The sequence below is a fragment of the Octodon degus genome, unplaced genomic scaffold, assembly GCF_000260255.1.
Source record: "Octodon degus isolate 3935 unplaced genomic scaffold, OctDeg1.0 scaffold00003, whole genome shotgun sequence".
NCBI lineage: Eukaryota > Metazoa > Chordata > Mammalia > Rodentia > Octodontidae > Octodon > Octodon degus.
The window spans coordinates 36,073,867-36,094,324 of record NW_004524579.1 but is presented as its reverse complement, the minus strand read 5'-3'; the positions used below and the strand labels follow the sequence as shown (position 1 = coordinate 36,094,324).

Below are 20,458 nucleotides of genomic sequence, written 5' to 3'. Positions count from 1 at the left end.
CATGTTTCACTGGCCCTACCCCCGGGGCGTGCTGAGCTGGTGACAGAGTCCAGTATGGTAGTGCACGCCTGTTATCCCAGTGCTGGGGATGCTGAAAACGAGAAGCAACATGAGTGATCTGCGTAGTGAGACCCTGTACCAAATACACAAATGGGAAGAAAGAAACTGGAAGAATGTGAATGTGCTCTAATTTGCTTCAACTAGGCAATTCACCTGATCAGAATTAAGTGAAAAGGCTACATTCAGTTAACCTAAACTTTGTCTAAATGGGTTGAATATTATACACTACGACAGGAGAGGCAGGATAACGGGGTTGAGGTTGTGGTCACCTTGGGCGTGGTGAGAAGCAGACTTCGTGCCCAGGTACTTCATTTCCTTCACTGTCGTGGTTGCTGTACCCTGAGTGCTACAAATGCCATCTTTGGGGCCTGGCAAGCACCAGCCTCGACCCCTGTGCTGCTCACTTCCTGCTTCTGTAGGGCTGTCTTCCCTGACCTTGTTCTTCCTGAAACCTGCTGGTGCACCAAAAACCCCTTTCACTTTTTGCCCCTTGTGTTGTAGACGTCCTCAGAGTCAGAAACAGGTGAGAGGCTGGTACTGTGACAGCGCAAATGACAGATGGTACCAAATGGTATGCTTTATGAAATTCTTTGCTACATTTTAGGTATATATGATGTCACATTCATTATACAGAATTTGTACCTGTACATGATACAGCTTGATTCTTTTTTTCAGGAGATGTTAAAGACGTACAAAATAGGTTTGTTAAACGATTTGCTCAGCTATTGGCTAATGTAGGGTTCTGGATATGTTCAAGTTGTGATCGGCTGCGCTGTGATATTTGGTAGGTTATATGTATTAAATGCACTTTTGATTTAGGATACTTTCAATTAGGTTTCTGGGGATGTAACTTCTTTATAAATTAAGGATGATTTCAATTTAAATATCAGTGTTTCCTCCCAAATGTTCAACTCTTTCTAGAAGGAGTTTTCTACCTCCTTCCTACCTTAATTCCAGTCCATTTGTTTGGCTTGTGAGCTATCCTCACTTTGTTTTTAACAATTCCTAAAAGTCTATATAGAGTAGTTGAATTCTATCACAAGCAAACTTCGCTGTTCTCTGAGATCACCTGGAAACCTTTTAAACAGTAGTGTATGGGCCTTAGCCTAGATCAGCTGATGAGTTGCAGGGATAGGATGTGGGGAGGGTCTTTAAAGCTCCCCAGATAAGGCTGTAGTAGAGTGAGGTTAACTGTAGGCAACTCCCTCATAAGCTCAACCTTTGGCCTTCTGTATTACTATAGGCCCTTACCTAATAACTACTAATCTCTAGTTGAAATGTAACATTGGAGTGAGGCTGAGAAACTCCAAAGCTTGCATTATTTTAAGCCATCACTACTACTGAATACTACATTCAGTAGTATTTCATTCATTTCTTCTATGAAAAAGGGATACTATGTTTAAATAGTGCAATTCATAGTATTTGGAAATCAATTAAATGACTCAGCATCTAAGGCTAAAAGATTTCCTTTTATCATGGATTGTGTCTTGCATGATTAGCCAAAGAACGTTTTTTATTTTTTTATTTTTTGTACAGGGTCTCACTATACAGCTCAGATTCGTAGTGATTCTGTTTTCAGCCTCAGCGCTGGGGTTACAGGTGTGTGCCACCAGGCCCCATTTCTGTCCCTGGCTCAGCGTGCCTGAGGGCGCGGCTGATGCTACATGCAGTACTGGGAATCAAATCCTGGTCCCTGTGCTTGCCTAAGCAGGTGCTTAGTCCACTGAGCTATCTTGCCGGCCTAAAATTTTTTTTTTTTTTTTGTGGTACCAGGACCACAAACTCTGGACCTTGCATTTGCCAGGCCGGTGCTTATGCTGCTGAGCTATATCCAGCCCTCCAAAGAACATTTTTGAAGAGGTAAGTTGGATCGGAATGTAAGTAAAGAGGGACCCCAGGAAATAGCTCAGTAGAATAAGTGCCTGCCTGGCAAGTACAAGGTACTGAGTTCAATCCCAGTACCACAAAGAAAAATAAATTGCCTGGAGAATGTAAGTAAAGAGGCCTCAAAGACAAGTTGCAGAGTCAGATTTGTATCTGATGTATCTGGGAACTACTCTGCTTCAGAGCTCAGGGTCCTGGCAAGTGCAAAGGTCTGAGTTCAATCCCCCATTCTGCCAAAAAATAAAAACAAAGCTCAGGGGCATGTTGCAGGCACACAGTGGGGAAAAGTTAGACAACCATGACTTAGCACAGGTTACGGTACTATGTAAGAATGTAAATATGAGATAACTTGTATAAGAATTATAGAGTAATGACAGCAGTTTCTCGCTCTTGCACACCTGTGCTCTGCTTCATGCTGCTTGCTGTTGACATCTCGCACATGTGTGTTCTTTAACCTCGGGAAAATCTCCCTCGGGTCCCCTGAGCAGGCTGAGAGATGTACAGCAGTACACCAACTCCAAGAAATGGTAGTGTTCCAAAGTTTTAGTCCATTCTTTAGGTATTTACTTCTATCCATATTGCTGAGTAACATGTTACTTTAGTTTTCAGTTTTAGACATTTATTGGCTTTTTGCAGAGGATAAAGATTTTATTTCTTCCTCTTCATGCTCACTGTTCATGTATACCCTTCCACATCCCCATCTTCCCAATTTAGATAGTTATATTGTAATTCTGGTTGGCTGTAAACTCTAATGGCTTTTCTTTTTGCTCAACTTACAAATTTTCCTTGTACTTAGTAGCTGTCTTTTTTTTTTTTTTTTTCCGAACTGGGGGTTGAACTCTGGTCCTTGCGCTTGCCAGGAAAGCACTTATTCTACTGAGCCATCTCCCTGGCCCAAGTGAGATTTATCTTTTTTTTTTTTTGCGGAACTGGAGATTGAACTCAGGACCTTGTGCTTGCCTGGCAAGTGCTTATTCTGCTGAGCTATCACCCCAACCCATAGAAGTTTTATGGACACTCTGCCTGCTTTCATCTGAATTAGTTGCCCTCTGAATATCAGTGTAATCCTAGGATCTTTTCCACTATCTTCCGCATATCCCCTTTGCCATTCTTCTCATGTGGCTTCTTATTTCTTTTATTACACATCTACTTGTTCTTGTTTACCGTATAATTGTGGTTGAACATCCTCTAGTCGTTTGCTGAGACAGGATTTGTGGAAGTTAAAGCCACTGACAGTTTGTACCTCTATGGTCGAAATGTTTTTAGTCTTGTGCTGAATCGGCTGTAAGGAACTGTGGGCTCAGAAGCATTTTCATCAGAATTTTGAAGTTTGGCTCCCGGTGTTGCTACTGAGAATTCCTGAGCATTTCGCTGTCTGTTGTTTTCAACATGGCCTTTCTTTTCTGGAAGCTTGTCCCAGTGACCCAAAATTTCTTAATAGTATTTCTTGGAATTAGTTCTCCATTCTGCTGAGTAGTTGATAGACCCTTGTAGTTCAAAAGGTCACCCCCTCAGTTTTGAGGAAGTTTCATAAACTTACATTAGAGATCTCTCCAGTGTTTTGTTTTCTTTGTATAATTTGTTATTTAAATATAAGACCTCATTTTAATCATCCTTCCTTTTTAGCTGCTATTTTCTAGGAGTTTTCTTCAATTTTTTTTCAGTCTTTCTATTGGATCTTTCTTTAGCTGTAATAAAGTTTGTGTATATGTGTTTAAAATTCTTATTCTAGTATCAGAAAATTTATCTTTTTGAGGTTTCCAGTCTTAAGTTTTTTCATCACCTGGTTCCTTCTATGTTGGTTTCCTTCAGTTTGTTTTTTTTTTTTTCTTTGTGGGTACTGGGTATCGAACTCAGGACCTCACGCTTGTCATGCAGGTGCTGTGCCACTGAGCTATATCCCTGGCCTCTTCTTCAGTTTGTTTGCATCTGTTTCCTGAGGTTTGTCTCAGGTGTCAGATAATGCTGAGTGATCTCTTGTGATTCAGAGACTGCAGTGTCCCCTGGCTGCTCCGAGTGTGTGGCAGCAGGCGTGAACCTTACTGGGGCTGAGCTGCCTGGGTCAGTCAGGAAGCTTGGCTCTCTGCGTTGAGGAAGTGTGCACAGTGCACTGCCTTCTGCACTTGGCAGTGTGCTCCTACTCTCAGCTGTGCCCGGGGTCTGTAGTCTACAGCTTTTTGCCAAATCTCTAGAAACCAAGCATCTAGTTAGCAGAGGAGAGGGAAGGGGAGGAATCTTGAGTACTCTAGGCCATTTTAGTAGACTGAGTCCATTTTATTCTGGCATTTCTTTTTCATCTCCAGTAATGGAGGCCCCTGCTGTTGCCAACCCTGAGATGCCTAGGGATTCTCTTGATGGCTCTTGTCTTAAGATGGCCAATTTTAGACTCAGTCTTCCTACGCCTGCTGAGTCTTTAAGCATTTATTCATCTGCCTTCCAACTTGTAAAATTTTGTTGCTGTGTTCCCTTTTCCCCATCTTTTTAGGTTTGTGCTTGGAAGCAGAGCGCTGCCATGTGAACCTCTGTTGGTGTCCCCACAGCGTATGGGAACAGAGTGAAACTATAGCCGAGACTCAGGCTCCCCTCTTTACCCAGAGCTCATTACTGTTTGAGAACAAGTCGGAAGGGAGCAGGCATAAGCAAAGGGAAGGAAACGTTCAACGAGTTGTTAGGAAGGACACTGTTCTTTATAGAGAAAAGAAAGCTGCAAGTAATTGTTAAAAAGTTGGAAGTGATCCTGAGTCATGGTAACAGGAAGATAGCCATTTTTCTTGAGCGTAGACTGTTAAAGAATGTCCTTCATGTATTGAAATTAACCTATGAATCTGAATTCGTATTTGTCTCACATTTGCTGATAATAGCTCTTATAAACCCATGACAGACCAGTGATATAAAGTTGAAGGCTTGGAACTCTGAGGGCTCCCAGGCCCCTGCTAGCTGCCATTTTTTTCTCTCTGTCTCTTGAAATGCAACCTGAAGCAATGGAGCAAGCCCTGACCTGGAACCAGATGCACTTGGGTTCCAGTGTTGGCTCTGTCCCTTGCTAGCTGTGGCCTTAGACAAGCCACAGGACCGTTGTGACTTTTCCTCATCTATAAAATAGAATAATACTGTCTCCAAAATGGTTTCAGCTACAGTGATTAGAGGTAATGTGGCACTACATAAATGGAAAACATCGTCACTAATTCTCTTTCCTGCTGGCTAAATGAGAGTAAGCTCACCCAAGCATTCTTAGTATGCTTTATGTTACTGAACCTACATTTATTTGCTTGCCAAATTTACTGGATAAATATCTCCCTACCCCCATCTTAGCTGACTGTGAGAAGATATCTCAGGAGTTCAGAATTGGAGAGAAGGAAGCAGAGAGGTTTTAAAAAAAAAAAAAAGGCAGAGGTGTTAGATCAGTGCCTAATGGGAGAACTAAACCCAGACAAAGGCCCTGAGGAGCCTTTTAAACTTTATTCAGGTATAGCACTCAACAGGAAGCTGCAGCCAGGGCCAGATCCCCCTTGTGAAAGGAGCATAAAAGCCTGGTTTTTTTCTATGAGGAGAAATCCAGGAAACTGGCCTTCCAACCCAAAGAGACAAAGAAGGTTGCTACTGCCTAGAGCTCTAGGTTAAGAGTAAAAGCCTCTTGGGAAAAGGCACTTTCCTGGGTACCTGCAAAATGGAGGACACTTTGCTGAGAACACCAACCTGTCCGAGGCTGGTGACATTGCTGGGTCCTGGCAAAGGCATCCCAGAAAGGCTTTGTAGGGACCCTTCTACTACCTGGGGACAGGAAAGTCAGAAAAAAACCACTCTCACTGAATATGAGCGCAAGATAATCACAACTCAGGGGAGGAAGTGAATGCATCTACCCATGTAGTCTACATCTTCATACTGATTGGCTCAGGAGCTCCAGTGTGTCCCCTGCACTACCGGCCCAGTGAGAGATACACCCTCCCTCTGCTAGAAAGAAGCCACTTAGAAGACCTTTTATCCCTTCTAGGGTCTTAGGTCAGTGGGCCGTGGTTTAATCCAAGGCCATGAGGCTTCCCTACTATTCTCCAGCAGCCTTGTTACAGGTTGAATTTTGTCCCCTAAAGGAAGTTGACATCCTAGCCTATTGTACCTGAATGTGTGACCTTTTTGATACAATGTGCCATATCCGTATAAAAGAGGAAGATGGCGTGTAGAGTCTGCCATTTGACATCGGAATAGGAACTGGAATAATGCAACCATTGCAAGCTAAGGATGCCAAAGAACGCAGGAATTGCTGGCTGCCACCCAAAGCTAGGAAGGGACGAGGAAGGATTCACCTTCACAAGTTTCAGAGAAAGTATGGCCCTGTTGACACCTTAATTTTGTGTTCTTGTCTTCAGAAGTGGAAAACAAAAAAATTTCTGTACTTCATTTGTGACACTTGGTTAGAGTGACCTTAGGAAACTAATTCAAACACCAGAGGTTTCCCAGCATTTGCTGCTCCCTCAGTTTCCAAAGCTCTTTCTCAGCCAGCCTCCCCTATTCCCAGGGATCCCTGTTCAGATGCCACCATAGTGAGGTGGCCATGTCTGGCAGTACCACTAAAGCTAGCAGTTGTAGCTCTTGGCTTTCTTTTGCTTCCTTGTTTTTCTTCCAGATCCCTAGCCTCAGTGACACTGTATCGTGTATGCTTTATCTCTGTCATGGACGACTGCCGGCCTTACTTCCTCACTTCACAGAGTGTCACTTCTGTGACTGTCCACATCGCTGCTGTTTGCCCACTGCCCGCTGTGTGCCTGCTGGAGAGTGCACCTTACACATATTTATTTCATAAAAGAATGAGCTACCTAAAAGTAGTTTTAAAGAAAATTTTCCTTTTTATCTTCTCCATTACCCGCTATAATGTTTTGTTCCCAGTGGATATTAAATATCTGCAGCTACATTAATAACTTACCACCACTGGTAGCTCTAGGCTATGTGGTTAAGAAGGGTAAATAAAACTGCACATCATTTTGGCCTGGGTTTAGTGACCTCTTTGTGAAATGGTTGTGGAAATAATTGATCAGATTTCCGAGTAATTGTTATATCTTAGCATCTGTCACACGCAGCTACTGTTTCTCTTGTGCTGAGCCCCCTCCCCATTCTCTTCTGATTAAGGAGACAGAATTGAGTAATCTAAATTTAGTTGGTATAGCTCAGAGGTGCCAATCATGGCAAATAATGAATTAAGGGATCACCACCCCCTCTCCTTCCCTGAAGCACTGAGCTGAAGCCAACAAATTCATTTTATTTAGAACCACAGGCTGAACTCAGAGTGTTGTCTGTGACAGGCGAGTGCTTTATGCACTAATTAAGTCACCCAGGCTCAGACAAACCCTCTCCCTTGTGACAGGGGCGCTGCTTATCTGAGTCAGCCAAGACACTGTGCTTTTTAGTCTTCTGTTTGGTAATTGAATTGGTATATAATTTTATTAAAAATGTGTAAGCCAGAAAAAAAAATTCATATGTATACATAGATAACCCATCTAGCTCTGCATCCATAGTTCATGATTTCTGGGTTAAGGGCCATGCTCCACCAGTTTTAAAAAAGTTTGTATAACATATCTACTTTTATTTCACAGGAACATAAAGAGTCCCTGGAAATGTTTATTAAAAAATAGGCTATAGATTAGAAATAACAAGTGTTACGGTACTCTGTTGGAGCAAAACAAAGGTTTGTTTTCAATTATAAATATGACTATATACTAAGAGGCTTTACACACAGGGATTTTAGTTTTTTTTAAAGTCAAAAGGACAGTGCCATATGTGAAAGAAATGATGCTAATTCTTTTTTTTTTTTTTTTTTTTTTGCAGAACTGGGGATTGAACTCAGGCCCTTGTGCTTGCCAGGTAAGCACTTATTCTGCTGAGCCATCTCCCCGGCCCCGATGCTAATTCATTTTTAAAATTCTACATGGCTATATGTAATAATGCTTTGTTTGTTGGGTTTTTTTTTTTTGCTGGTTTTGTTCTTTCTGGTCAAATAGAAATTCCACCTGCGCCAACTATTGGTTTTATGAGATTTGGCCCCTTTATGCATCATCACTAAGCATCAGCATTCTTGGGAGGGCCTAAAAGCCCCTGTTATCACCTCCTAGCAGAAAGGACTCAGCACCCAGCATGGGTGGGGTGACTTAGCCCAGGCCTCCCAGAAGCACTCCGAGGTATATCACCTAGATCAGATGTCTTCAACCACAGACCTTTTCTAATTCTCTGGCTTTCTATAAATTTCTAGCGCAGTATGTCAGAATGTGGAATAGAGCCATTTGATGGAGCTCAGGAAGAAAGGGTTCTACAAAATCTATAGGAAGGCAGTTTGATCTTTACCGCAAGCTTAACTATCTTTTTCTCAGGGAACATCCGGCTTGGATTTGGAGATCATCTAGTTAATACGAAAAATAATTAATGCGACATTTTACACTGGGCACATGCCTATAATCCCAGTGTTGAGGAGGCTGAGACAGGAGGATCAGTAGGAGTGTGAGCTGCAAAGACCCTGTACCAAAACTTTAAAAAAAAACTAATTCAGCTAAGAGTATACACATTAGCTAGAGAAAACTAGTCCCCCCAGGCGCAGCGTGGGCCGGACCCTCTCCCCCCGCACGCCCCCCCCCCCCCCCCGCCGACGGCAAAAAACCCCCCCCCCCCCCCCACCGGAACCGGGATTAAACTCAGGCCTTTACACTTGCCAGGGAGGCACTTATTCCACTAAGTCATCTCTCCAGCCACTGAGAAAACTGGTTTTTAAGTTGATCTAGACTCTTGCTGCCTTGCCTTCTTTAGCCTTTACCCAAAGACTTCTTTAACCCATCAGTTTCAAATTACAAGCCCCTCCAGCCTCCATCTCCCTCATCTTAATTTAACGCTCATTAGCATTCAAACTACTACACACTGGAATTATTTTGGTCTCTTCGCTAACTCCAACACAAGCCTCATGGCATCCTTCGCTGCTGTTTTCCCATAATAAGTACTCCAAGTTTGTCTAGTGAATGATGCCTGCGTTTAAAACAGGCCTGGGATTGTATCGACGAAGCACTGAACTCGCAGGGGCAGGTTTGGCTGGCTGGTAGAGGCGAGGAATGGCTAGAAGTGGGGCGGGGGTTGTTGCTGTTGCTGCCTCTGCGTACCATCTTGGGGGCTGGGCGGCTAAACTGCACCAAAGGATTCGTCTAAGAACTGCATTTGCGAGTCCGACCTTCACTTTTCTTAAATATGTTCTCATATTAACAGTATAAGATTCATCTTGTCGTACCTGTCCAACTTCTACATAGAGGTGCTGCAGAGAGATTGGATAATGACACGAATGACTAATATAAAAGAAACCTCTGTGTTTTTGTTTTTTGTTTTTTTTTCTTGAAATAAAATCAAAACAGTGCACAGTTGTGCTGTTAAGTAGATAGGCAAACTGGAGAACCGAGGCAAAAGCATCCTCATATCTAATGGTGATGAAAATGTCTAATAGAGAATCTTTTGCTGAATCGTGGCTGTAATATCTGCCTCGGCCAGGTTGGTAGATCTTCCAGAGCAAGCAGATCTTCCAGAACAAGGAGTCTACAGGGACTCCGATGCCCCGCCAACGATCGATGGGACGCTCTCACCTAGCGGCCTTTCAGTTCACGGGACGTTGCAGCCAGACTGGCTCTAGGAAAGGGGCTTGCCTCTGGACACCCGGCCTACCATTTAGGCCACGCCCCCGCAGGGCGGCCGGGAACGTGGACTGGTTCTCCACCGTGCGAGGTCCCGCCCTGCCCCGGCAGCGAATGGACTGACTCCCTGAGGGGGCGTGTCTGCCTCAGGCCCCGCCCCTACCCGACAGCAAATGAGCAAGTGCGAGTCGGGAACCCGGGGAGGGGCGGGTAAGGAGAGTGCTGTGGCTCAAGATAAGGGACTGGGCCCCTGGTGGGCGGCGCTTCGTGGGTTGGTTCCGCGCTAGTTGGGCCGGTACCTGGCGGCACCGCGGGTCTCAGTCCAGGCTGCTCCGGAAATGCTTTCGGCGGGCACAAACATGGCTGCGGCCTTGCGAGCTGCAAGCGGCCTGCTCCAGGGTCGGTGTAAGTGGGGCGGACTCGCCCGCCGCCGGGACGGGGGTCCCTCCGACGCCGGGGTGCCCGGGCCGGGACACTGCGGGAGCGGCGACGGGCTTCCGTGGCGGAGAGGGGACTGGGGCGCAACTGGCGCAGGGAGGCGAGGGGAGCAGCGAGGGCCCCAGAGGGCACTGGGAGGCGCGGGTTCGAGGCCAGCAGTCAGCGACTTAGTTCTTGTCTTCGGTAGAACAAGATTGCTTTGGGCAGTACGGAAGGGAAGTGGTAAAGAGCCTGTCACCGAGAGCACAGTGACACAGGCACCGTCATCATAACCCCAAGAGCCTCCGCACAGCAGTTCTGTCCCGTGATGGGGCCCGGCGTGCCCCTGCTGCGCTGCCCCGCCGCAGCCCTGAAGTCACTTCTGGGCGGCAGGAACCCGGTGGGGCAGACAACCTCGAACGTTGCTATTGCGTCCTGCGAGTGTAGCTGTGTCAACTGGATGAGCCGATGGGCTTGCCATAGATTCAAAGGATTTTAAGTGAGGCAGGCAGCAGGGTGCCTGGCATACAGGAGATGTATAAAGATCCCCGAAATGCGCACACCTAGTCATATCCAGTGTTGCCTCAAAGATAATGTTTAATGCATTTGGACTTAGGACACAGACTTATATTTCAGAGGAATTCCCTAATTCATTGGTCCCGCACCTGCTGGGTGTGGAGAGATTCCACTCTGAACCTTGAGAACTTATTACAGGTATCTTTGGTGGGAAAATATGAAGGACCCCACGTACAAAGACAAAGGCATTATCTTTTAAGAGGCGGGACAGTGACAGTAGGGCTAAAGGAAGTATTGAATTAATCTTAACGTTCCCAGTGGCAAATAAAGCCTGACAGACCCTAAGCCAGAGGTCATGGAACAGTACTAGAAACATTAAATTAGGTGCTGTTTAAATTACAAGTAATTAAGTGCAAGTTCTCAGAAACTTGAGTATTTTAATTTCACTTCTGTGATTTAAGGTATAATTGTAGTGCTTTAATCTTGATTAATAAAAGATCACTTCTGAACATGAATTATGAAACTAGAAGTAAAAAGCCAAAGTTTTATATTCTATGTTTTAACATAGTATCAAATTAATAAGTTTGGGGAATAGGGTGGGCCATGGAGATATATATCTCTACATACATACATATGTACATACATGTTTATATGAATTATTTCATTTTTTCTAATTTTTTATACTGAAAAAAATTTTTTATACTGAGAATGTATGTCTTTTGTAATTAGAGAAGTATCTCAGACAATAGAAATGATTTTGATGTTTGAATAAAACCATTAGGAAAAAATAAAATAAAATCATTAGGAAATATTTTGGCTTCACACCACAAAGTAGCAACTCTTTTAAATGTGCTCCCTTACAGGTCTGTATTTATCAATTCTCACAGTGTAGAACCTTATTTCTACAAGTAGTTTTATTTTTATTTTTGAATTTTTTTATTGGTACTTTTTATATATACATAGTGATAGCATTCATCATAGGGGAATTGTACCTTGCTTCAAACAATAGTTTCAAGCTCTACAAGTAGGTTTTTTTTTTTTTTGGCAGAACCGGGGATTGAACTCAGATCCTTGCGTTTGCCAGTCAAGCGCTTATCCTACTGAACCATCTCCCCAGCCCCTCTACAAGTAGTTTTAAAATGATAAATATATTTTATCATAATTTTTTGGAAATAATCTCCATTTCTTATATGATAGAAAATGGCTCTGTTATGTACTTAAGGACTTGTCTGTCCTCTCCAGGTCTATCTCCAAACATCCAAACTATTAAAATAATTTGATTTTGAAGACCCAGCTAGTACTCATTAAGTTCTTAAGTCATATGTTTGCTTTCCGTATTGGGTTTGTTCAGGAGTTATAAAGTTTTGTTTTCTAACATCATCTCTTTTGGATATCTCTCACCTTGATAGTTTTTGTTGTTTGTAGACCTTTTACAGGTATACCAGTTGTCCATTTAAAGAGTAGCAGTGCAGGCTCTTCATTTGTAAGTGGTTAAGTCTGTACTAATTGAATATTACTGACCTGTCTGTCTGACCACACACAGTATGTCAGTCACTGGTCCTGGAGCCAAACATAGATTCTCCCTCCCTGGGTCCCAATCTTCACAACGGCCCATAAGGCTGGCCTTATCACTGTTTCACACATGGGAGAAGCGAGGCTTGCAGTAGCTCAGTGAGTTGCTCAGTGTGGCTGACAGCTCCATCATCCTGTGTTACATTTCTGCTCAGATCTCTCTGGGCCCACAGCACATTATGTACTATGCAGTCCTGCCTGAGCCTTTAAGTTCTCTTTAGCTGTGAGCTTAGTTCATTAAGGTGTCTCAGTTTGTCCTTTGAATGTTTACTTTAAACCCTTTTAGCTAGACAAACTAATAGTTTGATAGCAAACACTCTTTACTCTGCTGGAAACTTTAGCTGGTTAGTGGAGGGGGTGTTCCAGAGAGATCCTTGAAGAATGAGTGTATTTACAAGTCTCATGTAGAAAGGATCCCCTGTTAGCAGCATCATGGTCTAGCTGAGGATTTTATTGGCCATAGAGAAGAGAATTTTTTAAGGACATGGTAATCATGTTAAACAGCTTGAGAAGGTACTGCTTCCCAAAGTAGTAAATTCTCACTAGTTGGAAAATGTAGTCCCACCTCATCTTCCTCCTCCTCTAGGTTTGTGGGATGTAATCTTATGCATGACCAACAGTCAAATTATGGAAGACCAAAGTTCTGTTCTCATACTCCTTAGAATCTGATGATCTGATTTATATAGGCAATTGTGGACACTGCAGCATGGTTAAGAATCTGGTTAAATCTCACTTTGTAGTTTGCAATTAAATATGTTCAAAATGAGATTTGTATTCAATGTGATTGAATTTCTTTTTTAAATGTATTTAATTTTTGCAGGTTGAACACTTTTTTTTTTTTAATCATTGGATTTTATTTTATTTTGTGGCCAGCTGAGCCCACCCTGGGAGTGGGACTGGCATGGTATGTGGTGCTGGGGATCGAATCATGGTCCGTGCTCTTGCCTAAGCTTGCCTAAGCAGGTGCTTTATACTGCTGAGCTATCTCACCAACCTGTAATTGCATTTCTTTGTGTCAGTCTTTGCATTTCCAATGGACATATTAAGGATTATTTAGCGCAAATTTATCTAACTGCCTCTGTTGGGAGTAGGAACTATTTGGGTAGATGGACATCTAAGTGTCCTAGAAACACCATTTCCTATATGTTGTACATGTGTTGGGTGATTTCTTAGCAACCAGAGCAGTATTAGATCCTACTGTCTAAAAACTTACAGGTGAAACCAATGCTAACACTAATTATGGGGCAGACACTACAGAGTACTTTACTGATCTTACCTGCTTTAATCCTCATAAGAGTTGCAGTATCAAGGTGTCATCATTTTGTTGTTGGAGAAATTTAGGTTCAGAAAGATAATTGGGCCACAGGTCACAATGCTAGTAAGTGACAGCTGAATTCAGAATGGTTTACAGCCTAAATTCCTTCTCAGTACTATTGTCTAAGAGATGTCTGAGACTTATCACAAACTATTTCTAATCTGCTGGAGTGCCAGTGGGGATGGATGTCAAGTGCCACAGGGGACAAGGTGGCAGCCATGGTCCCACAATGCCCTATTTAATACCTACTGTGTGGTTTCAGTTTACTCTATTATTATTATTATTATTATTATTATTATTATTTGGTGGAACCGGGGGTTGAACTCAGACCCTTGTGCTTGCCAGGGAAGCACTTATTCCACTGAGCTATCTCCCCGCCCCCCCTCAGTTTACTCTTAACTGTATTTTTAAGACTAACAATCTTCATGCTACAACTGAACATTATAGGGAACCCTTCTTGGTTTTCGTATCAGTCCATGAAGTTTGTATTTGTATCCCGTGGATAAGTTATTGGAATCCCATCAAGTTAATTCCAATAAGTGGTACTTTTTTTTTTTTGTTTGTTTGTTTTTTGGAACCGGGGATTGAACTCAAGGCCTTGCACTTGCCAGGCAAGCTCTTATTCTACTGAGCTATCTCCCAGCCCCAAGTTAATTCCAATCTAACACTTCCAGTGCCACACATGGCGAGAATAAAGACACTAAAGTATATTTGTAGTTATGGGGAGCCAAGGGGTCCTAAATCTTGCCATGGTGATGGCTATCCAGAACAAAGGCCTTAATCCAGGGCTGAACCTGGGTTTTATTCAGTCATGAAGGAGGAGTGGCTTGAGGATGAGTGACTGAGGATGGCAGGAAGGAGATGAGTACTAATGAGCTGAGCTAGGTAGGAGGCCTACACATACCTCTATCATATGTAGAGAGAAGGATATGCAGAAAAAGTAAATTGCATTATACTATTGAGATGGTATCTAATGTTTTGGGGTCCAGTGCTTCAGCTCTGAGGTATAATCTTTCAAGCCCCAGGATGTTATAGCCTCTATCTTGAGGCTGGATCCTAGTGGACAGCGTAGAGCATTGGCTCTTTGTCCTGTCTCAACCTGGTTCTTATTTGAGCAGCAGGTGTGGGTTATCAGGGAAACAGTGCGCTGTCTTCAAAGACTACCACCTGCACCTTAGCTAGTCCAATATGCATGCTTAAAGCCAATTGAAGGGATAAGGAAAAGTCCTAGCCAGCTCTGTACATATCAATACATAGAAATAGGGTGAGGTACAGCCAAAATGGTGACAGTTGCTCTTCTTACAAGGAGAATAGCTCAGGTGATCCTCCACAGAACACGGCAAGTGAACAAGGCATGATCTGTTCTTAGGGGGTTGGTTCAAAAAAAAAACTTGGGCTGACAGGGAGTTCTCAGATCCTGGGGCTGGATGTGTGGACTGGGTGTGGACTCTGGGAGAGGTACATCTTGCCGGTGCAGACTGCAAGCGTCATGCAGGCAGGGTGCAGTGAGGAAGAGGGCTAAGCAGACCCTTAAAGCATCATTTCCCCTTGTAGGATCCCAGGGCAATACTGGGGTTCCTACACTGTTTTACTAGGAAAGGTTTAATGTCAGAAGTGAAATCTGTAGCTCATTGGAGAGTGGTGTGATTTCCCTTCCCTCCGTCAGTGGCTCTTCACCTTTTCTCTGGGCCCCTGGCCTCTTCTCTGAGCATTGTTCTACTATCAGTAATATTCAGAATGTGCAGCAGTCTTGTGAAGAATCATTTTAAAATCTGCAGCCAATGCAGGGAGAGGAAGTGTATGTGTGTGGCTTCAAAAAAGCCTCCCTGCAGGCTCTCAGAAGCCATCCGATATCCTATCCCCTTGGAAAGGCCTTAAGTGCCTTTACCTGCCTGCAGAGAAATGCTAGGAAAATCACCTCTGCCATCCCATCTCTTTAAATTTTAAAGCCAGGAATTATGCCCTGAGGACCTCTTCAAAAGAAATTACTTTCCAGCTAGATTTCACACTGACACTTTAATTTTGTCACAGTGGTGCATGGCGGCTTGAGGACCCATCAGCCATGGAGGTGCCAGTTGGGTACAGCAGCAGCAGTGACCACTACCACAGAGTCAGCTCAGAGCGCTAAAAGTGCAAAGCCTGAAGTTCAACCAGAAAAGAGGTATGAGTCCAATTTTAGGTACAAGTAAGGATTTCTCTTGATTGTTGTAAACACCAGTGGATGCAAGCTACCTAGGAGGAAAGGTATTGGGAAAACCCAGGATGTTAGGAATGAAATGTTATTTTCTTGGCTTCCTTTTGACTGCTGTTAACAGCTACAGGTTTTAACACGCCATCTCTTCAACTGAGCTTTTGTTAAAGAACATATAGTTGAGGACAATAGACTGCAAACTGTGTAAGAATTTGGTCCTACAGTATGTCATATACACAAATCATGTGTATGTTGTAAACATTTATTAACTTAATTATGTCCATACATGTGTATCTTGTACAGGATAAAGAGTAACCTACCAAGAAGTCCTTCAGAACGTACCACTGTTTTTCATCTTTTAACATCTGAACATATTTATAAATGACACACTGTGGGTTAGAACTTATTTAAAAAATGAGAGGGCTGAGGATGTAGCTCAGTGGTGGTGCTTGCCCAGAGTTCGTAAGCTCTTTGGTTCAATCCCCAGCACTTGCTCGTGCAGGGCAGCAGGTGTAATAGTGCTGAGTGTTCTCAGCTACAATCAACTATAGCAGATTTTACTAAGAGAATTTGCTTAGGTGAAACAGCTCACTTTAACACCAGGCAGAGGGACAGAAGAGAAGTAGCTGTGACAGACTTAACACCTTGACCTTTTCTGCCAGACTAGATGTTGGTCTAAGAAATACAGCAATGATAATAAAATGTTCTCATTTTATGTTTGTTTCTAATCATTGTGATCATGGCCTTGTTGGTTGAGTGCTAAGGAAACTGAGGTGTGTTAAGGAGGGGCATTAGGCTTAGAGACTCAAATTATCTCTGAACTCTGCGCTCCACACAGTGGAGTTATTGAGGAAGATGAGAAGCCCAGACATCACCTCTGGCGCCCGCTGAGCCCTCTTCCACCTCTGCCCTAGGCATTGGTATAAGTATTGATATAAGCAGATTCAGTCAGTTATAAACTGATTCAATGTAGGCCCCTGCAAGAAAAATTATTTCATTATTGTATTATTCAGTAATATAGTCTTCATATTCAGTTATTGGAATTAGATACAAATTGAAAAAAGCCCCAGATTCTATTAAAGAACTTCATGTTAGCATTTTTTGTTTATTTCAGAGAAGCGCTTATTCCACTGAGCCATCTCCTGGCCTTGTTTATTTCAAATAAAATATACTTGTGTTATTTGTTATTCATATTATCCATCCATTGTACCACACTATATCATGTAGTCTAGAAGAAACATCTATTTTGTTCTAAAAGAAAAGAAAAGATTATCTGATAGAAACAAAGTTGCTGACAATCTTACCACTTAAAATTTTGCCTCTGTCTCTTGACATTCACTTAGGATGTACTGTACTTATCAATATGTGATGACACTGTGTATACCCAAGTCTTCCTCTTTATGTAATATGACATCACAACTATAAATATTCTACTAGCTTTGGAGTATTTTATTAAATCATTGTTTATTCATTCTCATCCTGAACAGGGTATTTCTAGGTTTTCAGCTATTTTTTGACATCAGGAATCAAACTCACGACCTTGCACTGTGCCACTGAGCTATCTCTCCAGCCCCTATTTCTAGTTTTTCAATATTGCAGATATTGAAGCAATGAGTGTCCTGTTGTGTTATTCTGATATCAGACCTTTAAAGGCATCACGCTGCTTAGTTCTTAGACCACAGTAGACTAGATGGTTACTAGATTAGGGGCTGTAAAATCTATTTTATGCAGGTTTACAATAGCTGTAATAATTTATAGGCATGTCTAACTAGTGGCCTTAGCCATCTAGTAATGCAGCTCCACAGATTATAAACTTTTAACCTCATATACTTTTTTTGTAAAGATAGGGTCTTGCTATGTAGTTCAGGCTGGCTTTGAATTCACTACATAGTCCAGGGTAGCCTCAGCTCATTGTGGTACTCCTGCCTCAGCCTCCTAACTAATTACAGATGTGCACCATCATGCCTGGATCATTGTATAGTTATTAACAGCTATGACTTATTTGGGTGGTACTCGAACACGCCCAGCCGAATGCTGTGTAGGAAAGAGCACAGGGTAGTGTTAATGATACCTCTTGTGCCAACCATGCCGTGCAGCATAGACAAGGCAGAGGGTGGGTTGCCCAGGCAGGCTTTGTAGGTTATACTGTCTCTTTCATTGTGCTTTACTTCTGCCATTGTCATGTGAAAGTAGCCATAAATAGTCCGTGAGTGGAGCTATGTTCCAACACACCTCTGTTTACAGGCACAATGAATATATACACTGTACATATATGGGGTGTGTGTGTGTCTGTGTGTGTGTGTGTCAGTCAGCAGATTTTATGTCGGGGCTCTAGTTTGCCACACACTGTTCTAGAGGTAGCGTAGATTCACAGGTCAGTTAGGTCTTACAGGTTTAATGAAGAGCTGGAGCTTTTTTTTAGAGTGCTGATTATATATAGTAGAACAAAATTATTATTTATTAATTGGAGAGTTTAACTTTCTGTTACATACATTTAATAGTACAAAGAGAAAACCTCATACTTTGAGATTCCCAGAGTATAAAAGTGGCAAAACATTTAAACCTTTATAAGGAAGAAGTTTTATTTATTTTTCACACAATAGCATTTTAATTGATAGTATACAATTTTCCAAAATATATTTTTGTAAGAAAATGCAATAATTAACTATAGTCATTGCAAACAGGTTTCTCAATAAATTCCAGTGTACTTCAGACCCCTGTCCACTAAGACACATGCTCCCCAAGTCCTCTGAGCAGTGTATCATTCCCTAATGCCTCACCATCACCACCATCAAATAGTAATCCCTAAGGAAGAAGTTTGAAAATGTGTTTCCTTATACGCTCTTCAGCTCAGACAAAGGGAACCTGACCAGTCAGACCTTGGTCTCAGGTGTGATCTGGTTGGAGGCGAGACGAAGACCCTTGACTAAAGCTTTGCACTTCACATTCTGGAATAGAGCGGAGGCAGCTTGGGCTCGCTAATGCTCCATTCATCATGCACAACACAGTTTGAATTAATGCATGAGTATTTGAGCATTTTCAAATCATATGTGTCTCTTTCATGTCTAAAATCAACATGGGTTTGCAAAACCGTGAGTGGGACAGCATACTGTCCACTTTAAAGCCACTCTTGTTTTGAGCTCAGGTGTTACACATGAAAAACAGTTCTAAATCCTGTTTGCACATTGATATGCTCTGTGGCTTAGGTAAGTCTTTCCGCCTGAGGTTTCTTAACCAGTAATCTGTTAACTGGCAGCAATCCATGGGAAAGTGTGCTTAATATATTGTGAGTCACAAAGTTTAAGGGAGAAAAACAGGATCTTGGGAAAAGACTGGTGGTTTAAGTACAAAGATTAAGGAAATATCACAGCTTCACAAGATGACACATCTGGAATTGTTAAAGAGCAGGAAAAGAAAGTTCAGCACAACTGTGAATTTAGTGATAGGACTCCTGTGTGGAAAAGTTCCTTAACAATGACATCTTCAGCATAGTTACTTGGCTTAGTAAAAAGAGAACCAAATCTTTTTTTGTGAGACAATAGTTCTCAGTAAGGGACGGCAATGTCTGGAGATATTTTGGTTGTCACACCTGGAGTCGTGGGTAGGCAGAAGCAGGGAACGCTCCTGAGCAGCCTGCACTGCGCAGTACAGTGCCCTGCAGCAAAGGATTATCCAGCCCGAAAGGTCAGTGCCAAGGCTGAGAAACCCTGGGGGAAGACAAAGATGTGACAAATGGTTTTAGTTCATCTTTATCTAAATTAGAGGATATCTTGGTTACTTTTCTCTCTCATGGCTGAGACAAAATACCTGAGGCCCAAAATTAAGGAAGGAAAAGTTTATTTAGCCACAGTTTGTGGAGGTTTTGATCCATAATCAGCTGGCTCCAAGTCAAGGTGGCACATGGCAGAGGGCCAACGGTTCATGTTGGTGAAACAGCAAAAGCAGTAAGAACAAAGAAGAGAGGGAGGGAGATGAAAGGAGGGAGGGAGGGAGGAAGATAAAGAGGGAGGGAAGGAGGGAGAGACAGACAGAGAAACAGAGAGACAGAGAGAAGAGCCTCTTTCTGTTCTTTATATTGTATGTAGACTACCCAACCTAGGGTGGGTGTAGCACTCACACTTTTTTTTTTTTTTTTAAATTTTTATTTATTTATTTATTCATTGTGTGTGTGTGGCCAGCTCAGCCCACCAGGGGGCGCGGCTCGCTGGCATGTGGTGCTGGGGGATTGAACTGCGGTCCCTGTGCTTTGCCAAGCTTGTTCCGAGTAGGTGCTTTAGACCACTGAGCCATCTCTCCAGCCCAGCACTCACACTCTTAATCCCAGCACTGGACCATGAATTAATCACAAACTGTAGAAGCCCACCCCATGGCTGCAAAAAGGGGACATTTAGACACAAACTGTAACAGAAGATTTCTGACTTTGTTATAATAGTTCTCCTTATCTGTGAATTGGTTCTTAGGCAGAATTCAGATTTCTACTTCATTCACCTATAGTATGTTTCATCAAAAAATTATTTCCACAATTAGATTTAACACTCTGCTGCATAACATTATTGCTAAAAGTTGTTAACAAGTTTTAAAAATTGCCAATTAAGATTGTCATTAGAGTATCATTCATTTTAACACACATGCAAACAGACTACCAGAAGAGCCATTTCAGCAGCTTTTGGCTTTTATCACTGCCATCACGTAACTATGCCCTCGTGGGGACTTCCAAGGCCCCTGGCCCTCCATGGCCCAGCTCAGACTCTGACCTTCTGGTTCCCAGTCTCTCACTGTGGTCTTTGGAAGCTCCCGGTGTAGCTAGAGGCAGTTGGCTCTGTTCTGGGCTTCACCTTGCTCCTGGTGGCATTT

The 20,458-nt window shown here is 42.7% G+C and overlaps 2 protein-coding genes across 3 annotated transcripts in view; both read left to right on the top strand.

Moving 5' to 3' along the window:
- The window catches only part of Nars (asparaginyl-tRNA synthetase), a 32,700-nt gene extending 23,108 nt beyond the window's left edge, over positions 1–9,592 (top strand). Inside the window, exons 14-17 of the mRNA XM_023713838.1 lie at positions 562–583; positions 736–794; positions 3,137–3,228; positions 9,454–9,592. Coding sequence (XP_023569606.1) covers positions 562–583; positions 736–794; positions 3,137–3,228; positions 9,454–9,592 — 312 coding nt within the window. The remainder of the gene's footprint in view (positions 1–561; positions 584–735; positions 795–3,136; positions 3,229–9,453) is intronic.
- Positions 9,593–9,786: 194 nt separating this feature from the next.
- The window catches only part of Fech (ferrochelatase), a 37,047-nt gene continuing 26,375 nt past the window's right edge, over positions 9,787–20,458 (top strand). The window contains exons 1-2 of one of the 2 annotated variants that reach the window (XM_004623687.2): positions 9,787–9,998; positions 15,445–15,574. In XM_004623687.2, the coding sequence (XP_004623744.1) occupies positions 9,932–9,998; positions 15,445–15,574 (197 nt within the window). In that variant the 5' untranslated portion in view covers positions 9,787–9,931. The remainder of the gene's footprint in view (positions 9,999–15,444; positions 15,575–20,458) is intronic. The other variant, XM_023715222.1, reaches the window with a different exon arrangement.